A 15,499-nucleotide genomic window follows, 5' to 3' on the forward strand; every position below is an offset into this window, starting at 1 on the left:
AGGGTCCTTCCGTTTGATCCAGATCCACTGGCTGCCTCTTTCAGCTGCTTGAGAAACTGCTCTGACGGTCTGCCGCAGAGCCTGTCCATGGATTCCAAGTTCTTTCAGCAACCTGATGGTGGAAGAAGCCACGAATCCTCTGCATCCCACTTCAACTGGCCAGACTTTTGCATTCCAGCCACGCTGAGTTGCGTCTGCTGCCAACTCTGTGTAACGCAGTTTCTTACGTTCGTAGGCCTCTTCAACAGAGTTTTCCCACGGGACTGTGAGCTCTATGATGTACACAGCCTTTCGTGAAGGGGACCAGAGTACCATGTCTGGCCTAAGGTTGGTAGAAGCAATCTCAGATGGAAAAATTAGTTGCTGGCCAATATCGACTAGGATCTTCCAGTCCCGGGCCATGGCTAGGTTTCCAGTTTCTGGCTTCGTAGGAGGATACTTGGGCCTTTTCTGTCCCTCCCGGATGAATGTTGTTGTTTTGACGGGATTGCTTGTTTTTGGAGGTAATGAATTGGTTGCACTCCTCTTGGTCTCAAGTGCTGTAGCCAGGCTCTTGAGGACCTGATTGTGCCTCCAGGTGTAGCGGCCTTGTGAGAGGCTGGTTTTGCAACCTGTCATTATATGCCTGAGAGTCGCTGGAGCTGGGCAGAGGGGGCAGGTCGAGTCCTCGCCATACCATTGATGTAGATTTTTTGGTGATGGAAGCACATCATAAACAGCTCTTATGATGAAGCTGATGTTGCTTGCCTCTATTTGCCAAAGCTCACTCCAGTTGATATTTCTCCTCTCCAGGCCTTCCCACCGCGTCCATTGCCCTTGTTTAGCAAGAGAGACAGCCTTTGCACTTCTTGCAGTCTCCTCCTGTCTGCGCACCTCCTCGACCACCAGCTTCCTGCGTTCAGATGTTGTTGCCTTATGGAATGTTGGTTTGCTTGCTGCCAGGCCAAAGCCTCCTCTTCCATGCTGGATATTCCCCACAATGTCTTGGTGTCTCAGGGCTGATGTTGCTTGCTGCACAGCCTTGGATGATGTCCATTTCCGTCCAGTTTGTAGGGGAGGTGCAGCCTTGCTAATGGTCTGGTCTTTGGAGTCCTTCAATGTCATCTGAAGTCTTACTTTAGAGCACTTGTACTCCTCCGTTAGACTTGTAAGAGGTAGTTCAAGGACCCCTTTGCCATAGAGGCCAATGTTACTCAGGCATCGTGGGACACCCAGCCATTTCTTCACGTATGAGGTAATGGTTCGCTCAATCTTCTCCACTGTTGTTATTGGGACCGCATAGACTACTGAGCACCAAGCCTCATGCACCGGCAAAATGTTGAATTAAGCAATTTCACAGATTCGGCTGTTTTTAATATTTGCTATGCTGTAATAATGGCTTTATAATTTTTAGTCTTTAGAACAGACTGGTATTGTTTAACATTTGCTTAACCTTTTGCGCGTAGGGGGCAGTATTTTCGTTTTTGGCTAAAAAAACATACCCATTTGAAACGGCCTATTTCTCAGCCCCAGAAACTAGAATATGCATATAATTGTCAGATTAGGATAGAAAACACTCTAAAGTTTCCAGAACTGTAAAGAAGAAGTTTCCAGAACTGTAAAGAAGACGTTTCCAGAACTGTAAGGAAGAAACTAAATGACTGAAATGATATTGCGTCTTCAGCATGGACAGCACAATAAACAGTTGCTGTTATGTGGTGCCTTTTCGCTGCAGTAGGGAGGAGAGCGAGACAACGTGCACCTGTCACACAGGCACTCGCTGTCATTTCTTTTAATACAGTGTCACCATCGGGCTCTTTCTTGAGTCATTTGTGTGTCTTAATTATTTAATTAAACAGTGTGCTTAAAGCATCAGCCAAGCTCAGTGCCTATGTAGGTGATTGTATTCAAACACATAGGCTGTGTCTGATATGGAAAAATACATTTTAACATTAGAACAGGATGACTCTCGGTCGACAAATTTTTTTTTTTGTCGGGGACAGCCCTGCAATCAGTCTTACCCTTGCTCTACTCAAAGGGCTGTATTGGAATGGCTTCATACAGTATCTACGTGTATATCATTGACTGTATTGTCTTTTTAGGCCAAGAGGACCAAGAGAAACAAAGTGGAGCAGATCACTGATGCAGGTCATAAATGAAACTCTAATTTCACTGAATGTAATCCTTTTGCATGTAAATGTAATTTAGTATGGACATCTATTGAGCAGAGGACTAATAGCAGAGTGCACATGTTATACTTTCTTGGCTACTTAACTTCACAAAGTTGGCTAATACATATTTGCCTCAGAAGGTTACATGTTTTCTGACTTCTTTACCTTGGTGAATGCTGCTTTGCACACAGGTCCCTCTACATCTGTGGAATTCTCTGGGATGGCAGTTCAGGGGACATCTCACCAGGGACAATCTAATGAGAAGATCCTAAGTGAGTGTGTCTCCAGGGCCTGTCAGACCAGGGCTCTTGACCTCCCGCCAATCGATCCGGATGCTTTCAACCCGATTATCATCCGGTTTCTGGAAAAACTTACTGAGGAGTATGTCCAAACTTCTATTGTAGTATTTGAATGCAATGTCATCTGGAGGATTTTATAAATTGTATGTGTGTTGCTTTTTGGTGCTAAAAACATCTAATTATCTCCTATAGGCAATGGAGGCAGTTAAGCATTGGCAGGATGGACCCTGTAAGTCCCTTAACCCTGAAAATGATTCATAGATATATTAATAGATGTTTCAAGAATATTAGATACAAACCTTTTATCTATCTACAGTATCATCCACATTATCACAAACAGTTTCATTCAAAGAGCTTTTTAGTAGCCTACTGCTTTTCATGCTTTCCAATGTATGCCACTTTCATGATTCTCATGAACATATGTGAGATTGTTGGTATCTCTTCGAGGAGCTTGGTTTCAGAGCCCGGCTATGAGTAATCTACCTACACTGTTTCGGTCCTACAGGTGATGAGGGCATTGCTTGCAGAGATGTGCCTGGAGATTGTGCGGTTTGTATCTGAGGCCATCCTGGAGGTCATCATCCCTGCAATTTTCCGTTTTGTACGGATATACAGCCATGTGTCTCCAGTATCCGGCAAGTCTCTGACAGAATCAGAGAGATCCTCTAGCACAAACCTGAAGGTTCGCAAGAGAGGCAGCAGCAAATCCTCAAGGTGTTGCACGGCCAAATCAAGCTCCTCACGTAATGGGTATGTTCAGTCATTCCTAAAGAAACCGGTTTCACCTAACTATTCATAACCCATTTTGTGAAAATATGTTTTGTTATCTGTATAACAGTTTACTCTTAATGACCAGTTTAACTGATTACTGAATGATGTATTAATGTCACTACCGTGTCTACTATTGAATATGGAATGCTGTATTGTTTGCTTTGTATTCTCAAAGGTCTCAGACAGTGTTGCCAAATACTCAGGGAGATGGTGAGTCTATATCATCTGAGCCACTCAGGGACTTTTTTGGGATTACTGAGGACAGTCTCCTCACTGGTGTCCAGGATTCCTTCAAAGAGTCGCTGAACAATGTCCTCTGTATCCAAAGAGAGGACCAGGTAGACACTCAAAGTCTATCCCGGGTTATTGTTGGAGAAGTGTCAAAGAAGGTCAATTCCATAATCTCTGTGGCCATCCAAACTCCCGTCTCTGGGCGAATGTCCCCTGTTATTTTTGCCAGTGGTGGTGTCTCCAGAACCAAGGTTGTTGAGGAGATGGTGTCTGGCGTTTCCAACATACTTCAGATGTATATTAATGGGAAGAGTGTTGAGCAGATTGTTGTTCTCAGAGAGGATGGTGTTGAGGTGGATATGACACATTTAACAGGACAGGTCATGACAGCCCTCAGTGGCACTGTTTTGAACTTCAGCAATAAGGAAGAAAATGACCCCGACAAGAGGGAACTGCTTTGTGTTGTTGCTGACCATATGAAGATGCTTGAAGCTTGTAAAAGTCCAGAGGAGATGCTAAAACAAGGAGAGAGCAACCTCAATATCAAAGGTGCCAAATCTAGTCTTCGTCTGTCAACACAAAGTATGGGTAGACTACTCACTGAGGAGTTTCAGACCAAGGCCACTGAATCGATCCGGGAGATTGTTAAAAGATTCAGGGGTTGTACATCATGTTGTTCTGGCACTACATCATCTTGTCCAACTCCTCGGATAGGTGAGATCAGTGACCTTATGATTGACCCTGAGGCCTCTGAGTTGGTAAGTACCTTTGTTTCAGACATGGACAATCTTACCCAGTCTATCAGGGCATCCTGCTCTCCTGCACAGAGTGAGCAGATCCTTCTTGAAAACCATCAGAATAAGATCTGGTCTTACACTGTTGGCTGTTACTACGACATGAAAAATACGCTGAAGAGGATTCTTACCTGTCCAGAAAAAGGGTATCTCGCAAGTACATTTGTGGAGAGCACAAAAGATTATTTCACAATGGTTCCAACTTTGTGCCTAGACATCGGTCATTCCAGTAATGGTGAGGCTGACACATCGGACTCCATTTCTTGTAAACCACTTTTAATAACCCCCTCATCTATGAATGAACAAAAAGGACAAAGTGAGACCCCAAAACCTCTCTTGGCTCTCAAAAAGTATTTGCAAGACCAAGTCCTCCTTGACACCACAAAAGCGATTGCCAGCCAGGTTCTTGTCTTGTGTAAGACTGAGGTAATGGAGAAGTTCTCATCTTCTGTTGGAGAGTGTGATTCTGAAGAGTCTCTGGAGGCCATTCTATTTGTGGATGGCATCATGTCTGACTTGAATGATTTCACCAGTTCGTGTTCCCCCTCACCATCTGAGTTGTTAGACAGTGAACAATGTCTCTCCCATCTCACTTTTCCACTTGGTCTGCAGGACAGCACCACCAACAGTGAATCTACCCTGAGTCTTCCAGTTACAAATATGAAGAAACTCTCCAGTGTGTCTTTCCAGACAAAGGCTAGAAAGGCAGTGAGCGAAGCTCTGAGATATGTCAACCCCTTTACAAACAGCTTACTGGGAGACTCTGAAGCATCTAAATTGCTGGACACTTTTGAAACAGATGTGGAGACTATTGTTCAGTCCATGCAGGCACATCACTCTGAACATTTCAGAATTTCAAAAGTGAGCACCCTTCATGCTGCTCGTATTATATATCATAGATTTCGAGAAATGCTGAGGCATTTTCTCACTCCCTGCCAAGACTCTGTAAAGGTCATCGATGGTGTTACACCAATACATGATGAGACTCTCAAACAGGCTCCTAGGGAAAGTTTAGATTCTCAGGTGACATGTAATAGGGATTCCAAGCAAATCCAAGCAGACCTTCAAACCTGTACCAAGGAGGTCATTAGTCAGATCCTCACTGTGTATCACTCTGAGGAATCCATGGAGGAATGCCTCTCTAGCCTAAAAGGAGATACAGAAGACCTGTCCAAGCTTTTGGATGCCGTTGTTTCTCAGATTGACATCCTTGCCGCCTCCAAATCATATTTATCTGTTGATGACTATGCTGTCAATACACAGGACAATTTGCATGGTGAGATCAACAATGATGAGGAGGAGGCATCCTCTAGAAGTCTTAAATCCACAGCCTTTGACAAACTATGTACTGATGAGTTTCAAACGAAAGCCTCACATATGGCTGGTGGGATCCTTCAATCAGGGTTAATTGGCATTGTAAATACCAGCCTTGATGGTAGAAGTGCAGACATTTGTGCAGAGTCCAGTAACGATGGTGATGATAGAGATGTCAAAATCCTTCAGAAGAGTGGAACTCCACCTTTGTTCACCTCTTCTCTGCACACCAATTCTGCAGCATCCAACATCGTCATAAGCATCACTAAAGACCTTAATAGCTTCACCCAGATCACTAAAATGTCTGATGCTTCAGTGTCTGGCCAATTAGAGAGATCCCTGTCAGCTTCAACCCTTCCTGTCAGTGTTCAGAACGGGGCCAATGTGAAAGGAAATATCATTTGGCCAGGCACTGTAAACCTGTTCAACAATGTGTTCATCAAGGTTAAGGATTTTTTTGCCCAGCAACAACCGGTCCTCCTAGACAATGTGGTTGAGGACCCCAAACATGCCGAATCCATATACAGAACAGCTACTTCTACACAAATGACTTACAGTGAACATGAAGGCAGCCAGACCAGCATGGTAAATTATTCCAAAGCCTTAATTAGTCAGACTCTGATGACAATCCAGAGGAGAGTGTCTATGTCAGAGAGGATGAGCACCTCAGAGAAAGGCCTCTTGACTCGTTCCATCGTGGGCTCCATGTTGGAGGATGTTGACATGGTGAGAACTGATGGACACGAGATACACCGGCCATCCTCCTCAAAGTCCTCCCTATCCATCACCTCTGCCATGACCAGAGGGTCCCAGAGTGATTTTACAAATTCTCTTCCAGGCACTCCAGTGCCCAATGAGTGGCCTGTTGAAATCTATTGTCCTATCATTAGGAGTTCAGTCATTGATATGAGTGACTCCTCAACTCATTCACAAGGGTCAACAAATTACACAAGGCAAACCATCTCTGCCATAGTTGACACTGTTATGGAGGTCATTCCAAGAGAAGATACGGAACACATAGCCACTGCAGATGATGTCACTTCTTTTACAAGAAGACTTGCGAGACTCAGCCCCAGGGACGGTCTTCAGAACTTCTCACATGAGCTCACTGACAAAGTTTATGAGCTCATAAAAAGTCACAACACCCCCCAGGCTCTTTTTGTGCCAGCTGGCAAGAGCGTGTCTGACTCTATTCTTTTGAAGCTGAAGACAGGATTGAATGCTTCTGAAGAATCCAGGGAGTTTCCATCTGACCTTGTATACTCCTTTGCTACGGAGTCAATAAAACGTCTGCTACAGCAGATTGTCTTCTGGCTTCCTCCACCATCACAAGGATCCGATTTCTGCCAAACTATCATCTCTGATGATTCTCTGCAGGAAACAAGTTGGGTTATGCCGAGCTCTTCTGCCATCTCCGTTAGTTCCTCACAGGTTTACTTTGACACAAAGAGCCTTTTCACCAATATAATGGTCGATCAGGTCATGGATACCTGTTCTGTGGCCTCCAATTCATCAGAAGAATTATCAGAGTTGATGAACATAATCAATGGGTTGTCCCCATCTGATGCTGGAACACTTGACTCTGACAGACCGGCTCTCATGACCACTTGCCGTCAGTCTAGTTCCAAATCATTGCCTAGACCCTCTCTGTCTGGCAGCAGCACACACAACGGTGGAACTGTGGATATTCAAGTTTTAGGAAAGGTGGAATTTAAGATGGACAACAAAGATCTGGAGATGTCTAGTGTCTCTGTGCATCCATCAACTCCATCAGCCATGGACTCTGATACACATGCATCATTTGACTCCACTAGCAATGATGACACCTCTTTGGTACTTTTACTGATTGTTAGATTGCTGTCAATGATCACCCCTTTCACATTACTGGAATCCTCTGACATTGGTGAAACATCAAGAGTTCTTACAAAGAGGATTCTGTCTGAGTTCTGTGGCACCTCAGGCCTTGAACCAACTCAAGCCTACCCCCAGAATCTGAAAATCAAAAAGATTTTCAAGGCTGTCTACAAGGGGCTTCTTCAAGAATTTGGGTCAGAGAAGATGCTCCAGGTTGCAATGAAGTCAACGGATTATGCATTTGACGATGCCCTGGTCAAATCATTAACTAGGGAACTACTAGCTAAATGCAATGAGGCTAGCTCTTCACCTCCCTCCATGACACAGTTGTCATCACACAATGTACTTGGCAGTGACGAGGTAGGTAATTCTGGGCTTCCAACAACTTGTAGAAAGGAAAAGAAGAGAGGAAGATTCAGCGCTCTCTGTGGACTCAACCAAAAGGTACATAATGTCATCAAAATACACATTTTTAAGATTATTTTTATTCATTACGTACAGTATGATGGTAAACACTGATACCCTTTGTGTGCAATTTCTCCTACTGTATAAATGACTGTTTGTTACCCAGTGTACAAAGAAGGTCAACAAGAAGAACCACTGCACTCCAACACCTTCCCAGAACCAGACCCCTGCCGTCAGTGAAACAGGTAAGTCAATACACTCAAATGTGTACTGAACAAAAATATAAACGCAACATGCAACAATTTCAAAGATTTTATTGAGTTACAGTTCATATATGGAAATCAGTCAATTGAAATACGTTCATTAGGCCCTTATCTATGGATTTCACATGACTGGGAATACAGATATGCATCTGTTCGTCACAGATACCTTAAAAAAAGGTAGGGGCGTGGATCAGAAAACCAGTCAGTATCTGGTGTGACCACCATTTTCCTCATGCAGCGTGACACTTCTCCTTCGCATAGAGTTGATCAGGCTGTTGATTGTGGCCTATGGAATGTTGTCCCACTCCTCTTCAATAGCTGTGCAAAGTTGTTGAATATTGGTGGGAACTGGAACACGCTGTTGTACACGTCAATCCAGAGCATCACAAACATGCTAAATGGTTGACATGTCTGGTGAGTATGCAGGCCTTTCGACATGGGGCCATGCATGGCGGCAGATGAATGGCACGACAATGGGCCTAAGGATCTCGTGACGGTATCTCTGTGCATTCAAATTGCCATTGATAAAATGCAATTGTGTTCGTTGTCCGTAGATTATGCCTGCCAACACCATAACCCTACAGCCAACACGACGCCATATACTTGGTCTGTGGTTGTGAGGCCGGTTGGACATACTGCCAAATTCTCTAAAAAGACATTGAAGGCGGCTTATGGTAAAGAAATAAACATCCAATTCTCTGGCCACAGCTCTGGTGGACATTCCTGCAGTCAGCATGGCAATTGCACGCTCCCTCAAAACAAGTCAACCAGCGTTTTTCCTTGCTCCTATTTTTCTCAGTCTCTGTCTCTGAGACATCTGTGGCGTTGTGTGGTGTGATAAAACTGCACATTTTAGCGTGGCCTTTTATTGCCTCCAGCACGAGTTGCACCTTTGTAATGATCATGCTTTTTAACCCACAAGAGTCTAAGCCCTGTCTGGGCCGAGGGGTTTGTATCGGCCTTACTGCTATTTGCCCATACAAACGCATTGAAAACAGATTCACTACATGGAACTGAAGTGTCTGTCCTAAATCTGAGAGATATAAGAAAGTTGACGAAATATATATTTATTTATATGTATATATATTTTTTGCATGTTTTTATCCCCTTCTTTTTGGCACTAAACAGTCTAAGCCCTGGGGGGGCCTATGTAACACTTCTGCGTTAAATAGGCGGATTGAGACTGCTAGGCTACCTGCTGCCCGACATTTGTAAATTATGTAGAATATTACAATTTAAATAATAATAATGCAATACTAATTCTTCACACTAACTAGGGTCAGTTAAAGAAAATGTTATGTTTACATTTTTTCCCCCAGCAATTGTCAATGATCAACAATCCTGCCGAACAGAGAGTGTATGCTCCACCAAGAAGAAACCAAGGAAGCGTTCGCTCATTTCCAGGATGTTTTCAGCTATAGGCAAAGCCTTGTCCAGTCCCTTTACTTCCTGCTATAAAAAGAAGAGCACCTAATCTATATTTCAAAATAAATATTTGAAATTAACATAATTGCATTAATTCTTCATGTTGAGTGTTTTTCATTATATATTATTGGATGATATAAAGTGTAGTAGTAGTAGAAGTTGTATAGTTGACTATAGTTGACTATATACATACATTAAAAAAGAATAAGAATAGTGTGCACTTCTAGGTATAGTTGAAGTCTGATGTTTACATACACCTTAGCCAAATACATTTAAACTCAGTTTTTCACAATTCCTGATATTTAATCCTAGTAAAAAAATCCTGTCTTAGGTCAGTTAGAATCATCACTTTATTTTAAGAATGTGAAATGTCAGAATAATACTAGAGAGAATTATTTATTTCAGCTTTTATTTCTTTCATCACGTTCCCAGTGGGTCAGAAGTTTACATACACTCAATTAGTATTTGGTAGCATTGCCTTTAAATTGTTTAACTTGGGTCAAACGTTTCGGTTGGTCTTCCACAAGCTTCCCACAATAAGTTTACTGAATTTTGGCCCATTCCTCCTGACAGAGCTGGTGTAACTGAGTCAGGTTTGTAGGCCTCCTTGCTCGCACACGCTTTTTCAGTTCTGCCCACACATTTTCTATAGGATTGAAGTCAGGGCTTTGTGATGGCCACTCCAATACCTTGACTTTGTTGTCCTTAAGTCATTTTTGCCACAACTTTGGAAGTATACTTGGGGTTATTGTCCATTTGGAATACCCACTTGCGACCAAGCCTTAACTTCCTGACTGATGTCTTGAGATGTTGCTTCAATATATCCACATCATTTTTGTGGATATCACATCAAATAAAACTACAAATAATCTTATCTAAGTCCTTTACAATTTTAGGGGGTAAGTCAAGTGACAACGAGACATAAACCAATCTGGATAACCCTTCAGCTTTGGATAATAATACTCAACCTTATAACGAAATATCTCTCATCAACCCGAGGTTCAATTAGTTAAAGTTCAATTCAGTCCTTTGTTTTTCATCCTTGCATATAACAATTTCAATATAAGTAACCTTATCTTTAATTGGGATACCAAATACTTCCTGTAAAACACAATCCTTGAATGGAAATAAGACTGACTTACTGATATTCATTTTCAAACCCGAAACGAAGGAAAAGTCTTCAATACAGGAAACTGCTTTAGAAACCTCATTCCTGTCTCTTAAAAATATTACGATTCGCCTAGCATTAATTAAAAAAACAGAAATGGACATTTACTATCACAGTGACTAGATGAAGAATATTAAACTTGTATACGTTTACATGAACCAGGGTCTCACAAAAAGAAAAGTTCTTACTAGTTGCAAATAAAAACAGTCCTTTGCACCACGCAAGTGGGTGACCTAAATTCTATATATATATATTTATACAATTGCAAATAACATTGTACCATAAATTGGTAAAAAGTAATAGCCATCAAGTTAACATTAAGTGTCAGTGCGAATTTCCCTGCCATAAAATAAATATATATATAACAAAAAGTTTGGCTCACACAAACAATGCTCTTTCCTCAAGAAATATCAAGTTTTATCAGACGCAAATAAAACTCAGTCCTGCACAACTCACTTGATAAATCCAGCCACAGACGATTCTGAGCTTCTTTGTCAAATGCTGTCAGATCCTCCTTGAACCTCAGGTTGTTCTTCTTTAAATAGTCATTTTTCTTTGCACTTTTCCATGTCATGTCCCTCACTGTCCTGGAGATGAATCTCATGATCACTGGTCGTGGTGGCTGGTTGTTTTCCCCATCTCTCAGCCTACCCAGGCGGTGCACTACATCCAGAGAACCTGCAACAACATTTCGCTCCTCCTATTGCCCTGCAAATGTCTTGCTTTGATGTTCTCGTCAAATTTTTCTGCTATTCCATAAATTCGAAGATTCCATCTCCGACTATACCGGTCATTCTCGTTTACCTTTTGACTCCATTTCAGTGAGTTTCTTCTCCTTCTTTGCAACCTGAATGTTCAATGTTGCGTTCTGCTGCTTCAGAGTTTTTACTTCCTCAGCACTGAAATCAATCGATTTCTTCAGGTTAACGATACTGACAGTGTTCTTTTACACCAAATTCATGATGTTATCTGTACTCTCTGATTTTAGCCGTGAGGATGCGGACGATGTTGTCCTGTAGCTGGCTCATTGATGGTTCACTTCTCAGCTTCTTTGGAAGTTGCTCCTTGGTTGGGGTATTCGGGTATGAATCGCATTCACCCCCCTTTTTTACACTGCAAACATATGAGTGAGTTTCAACAATGCCTCTTTTCTCCTTGGAAGTTTCAACATCCATTATCTCAGCAACAGTTTGGTCATGTCCTGATTACATGCTACTAGCTATGAAGACGTTAGCAGGCTAACTTAACGGCACACGCTGAAACGTTTCGATAGCTAGCTTGTTCGTTGGAAATCGTCAAAAATATGTCAATGGATTGATAAATTACAAAATTATTCATTGTATGGTTAGATATCGTTTTTTGTGAAAACGAAAAACAAATTCCAACTGCAGTCTAAAACTATAAACTTTATCAGAGAACCCTAAAATTGTTCCTCAGCTAGAAATGTTCCACCTTCTCATGTCGCCATCTTGACCATGTCACTGATTTCGTGGAGCTCTCCTGCACATCATTTACTTCACAAAATGTGAAAGCCCCAGAAATAAACATTGCGAGATTGTAAATATGTGTGAGAGTCAGGGATTTGAAAGAAGACGCTTTCATCCAAAGCGATGTACTGTAATGCGTACATACATTTGACTTTTGAGTGGCCCGGGGAAATTAGACTTTTTCAAGCTTTTCTAAGCAATTTTTGTATCTCTTTCTTTGTAATACTGTATGTATTCAATCTTTTCGAATTGATCACTTCCCACTGGGCACATACATCAATTCAATGTTTATTCCACATTGGTTTAACGTAATTTAATTGGAATTACATGGATATTCTGTCACAGTGAATTTTGTAATCTGCAGTCAATTTAATTATGTTTTCATGTGCCATGATTCTGACATTTCACATATGGTCCTCATAGGATTAGGCTACATAATTACAGTGGTGCAGTAAATGTAATCTCAATTCAATACGATGTGCATATACTGTACATATAGCCATTATAGCTATTAAACCCATGTTCAGTGACTGTAATCTGGGACGCAAGTGGCCTAATATGTTTGTGACGTTCCATGGAACCCACAGTGTTGTTTAAAACTAGATTCTGATTGGCTTGCAGGTCATTGTACAGTGTACATTATAAATGAAAACGTGCTTTTATATCAGTGTTACAGATTCACATTACCGAGCATGTCTCAACCCGTACCGCGCTTTTATCTGCCTAAAGGTATCTTCACGCACGACTGTACAGGCCTTTTGGATACGCTTGTTCAAGGTAAGGATATGTGTCAAGCTATAGCCTACTTTTAATGTTTTAGTTCCGAACTCAAATTACTCCAGTCAAGTGATTAATCATAAAAGTGAGTTGTTTTGACTGAGCAGTCCAATGACCAATGCTGTTTTTGGACTATGAGACCCTCGGCTATATACTATGATGAGCCAATAACATGCATAGATTGTGCATTAGGCATTGCACAAGTTAGTGTCTAGGTCAGAATATAAAGTTGCTACTTCCGTCAACTCAAGTTACTCAAGTCAAGTGATTAATCGTAAGAGTTAGTTGTTTTGACTGTCAAAACAAATAACTTTGATGGAATATTCCACATTACTATGGCAATTATTCATCACAAATTCACAATATTACTTGTATTTCAATGATTCATCCAGGCCCAAGACATAAAGTCTCCTGAAAGCTGTGTAGTAATCATTCCATTGCTGACCCATAGGATGGTAATCACATACATGATTGGCTTCATCTAGAATCATGGATACCTTTCATGTGAGTACTCACACACAATATTTTTTTTACATACCTCAGAAGGAAGATACCTCAATATCTGGAAGCACTGTCTCGTGTACAATTGCTAATGCTATCTCTGAAATGTCTAACAAAATGTTGACTTGATCGTTTCATCAAGACCTTCTCATCAACATTGGGACAATGCAGCTATAAATAACATGGACCAATATTTTCATGGAGGTAAGCACTATATTTCTGATGGGTTTAAAGATTGTATTACATTATCTTACCATAGATATTTTTCCTCTAATTTGGCTCCTGTTCCTCCAACAGTGAGCAAGACCTGCCAGCAGAGCTCACTGGAGCAGGGAGACATGCCGTCATCCTTTTGGCGCCTGACAAAGTACACTTTTTCTCTTCTAAATAACACTATAGTAACATCTTCTGCACAAAGTTACATTCCTAATTAGATTGGTGTTAAGTGAGAAAGAATCCTAAAGATGGTCCAATGGGCATGGTCTGAAGCCTCTTCCCATCTCAGTGTGTTGAACCACCTGATTTCTTGCAGGCTTGAGATTCAGATCCTGCTGAACGATGTTAAGCATTCGATTAACCACATGCAGGGGATGCTGAACACCATGCAGGGGCAGTGTATTGAGTTGCAGACTGCCATGTCTAAGGTAGTGTCAGATGAGTCTCAGATACAGAAGAATAAGTCTATGATGGTATGGTGATAATGATTGAGATGGTGATTATAATAATGATGACTAGCGGTACCCCACCCTAAGGGCAGTAAATCATTGGATCTGATTAATTAAATTCAATGCAATTCAATCTTTGAGGACTGCAACCATAGAAATACAATGACTTTACACTAATAATAAGCTATTGTCAACTTGCCGTCAATGCTTATCTTGCTCATTGCTCACTGTCAATTGCTGACTGTTACCCTATGAGTGCAACTATTATTGATTTCTCACAGAAAAATTATTTGGTTGCAAATGTACCTGGGGCCATGTAAATAATTGTTAGGCTACTCATTTTGAATCCACCGGTGGCAACTTGTGTGACCATAAAAGTCTGTGCGACTTGGCACAGTAAAATAATTTGGTTACTGCCTGCCCTACATCATAGAAGGCACTTCAAGTCGAACTAGGACATTTTGACATTTCTGACTCACTAACTCGTCATGGAATGACTAACTCGTCATGGAAAGTTTCCCACTTGTGAAGTATTAGAATCAACCAGTAGGAAGCTCTACGCTAATAACTTACATTCATTTTAACTCTGAGGTTCCAAGTTTCCGATGGCATGTGAATGAGTCAATAATTGCTATGGTCATTTTGAATGTTCAGTCAGTGAGCATTATGGGTAATTATCCTACATACTTACATCAATACTTTATGATAGCATCATCTCCTGTAGTAACAGTGCCATTCCAAACACAATAAATGTAAAAATGAACAATGATACAAAATATTGCTAAAGTGAAGAAAATCAGCTCAAAATTGTAGGAGGAAATGCCCCTGCAGCAGGGAGGCTTACGGTATTATAATATATTGTAGATAACATTAATATAATTTGTGTATTTACAATATCAGTACACATACAAATGAAAGTATATGCTAGGGAATGATCTACACTGAGTGAACAAAACATTAAGAACACCTTCCTATTGATGTCCCACCCTTGGTGGTGGACCATTGTTGATACTCAGGGAAAACTATTGAGCTGAAAAACCCAACAGCTTCTGGCACCTACTACCATACTCTGTTCAAAGGGACTTAAATGTTTGGTCTTGCCCATTCACCCTCTGAATGACACACATACACAATCCATGTCTCAATTGTCTAAAAGTCCATCTTTAACCTGTCTCCTCCCCTTCATCTACACTGAGAAGAAGATTTAACAATTAACATCAATAAGGGATTATAGCTTTCACCTGATTAGTCTGTGTCACAGAAAGAGAAGGTGTTCTTAATAATGTTTAATACACTCAGTGTACTATGTGTCAATGATGCTATAGATTCCAAGTGGTTGATTTTTTAGGGAATGACTATATGCTCTATTTTATACCTGCAGTTCATCACAGCAGC

At 41.3% G+C, this 15,499-nt stretch overlaps 1 protein-coding gene across 1 annotated transcript; it reads left to right on the forward strand.

Annotated features, from left to right (window-relative positions):
- Window positions 1-3,158: 3,158 nt before the first annotated feature.
- Window positions 3,159-8,060, forward strand: LOC116373869 (uncharacterized). The gene is made up of 2 exons (XM_031822164.1): window positions 3,159-3,199; window positions 3,396-8,060. The coding sequence occupies exon 2, from the start codon at window positions 3,658-3,660 to the stop codon at window positions 7,930-7,932; it is 4,275 nt and encodes a 1,424-aa protein (XP_031678024.1). The 5' UTR covers window positions 3,159-3,199; window positions 3,396-3,657; the 3' UTR covers window positions 7,933-8,060.
- Window positions 8,061-15,499: the final 7,439 nt, after the last annotated feature.

This window comes from Oncorhynchus kisutch, unplaced genomic scaffold (genome assembly GCF_002021735.2).
Source record: "Oncorhynchus kisutch isolate 150728-3 unplaced genomic scaffold, Okis_V2 scaffold4078, whole genome shotgun sequence".
Lineage (NCBI taxonomy): Eukaryota > Metazoa > Chordata > Actinopteri > Salmoniformes > Salmonidae > Oncorhynchus > Oncorhynchus kisutch.

Bases quoted from the DNA above. Each gene is read 5' to 3' on its own strand.
- LOC116373869 (XM_031822164.1), top strand. From the start codon at position 3,658: ATGTCCCCTGTTATTTTTGCCAGTGGTGGTGTCTCCAGAACCAAGGTT.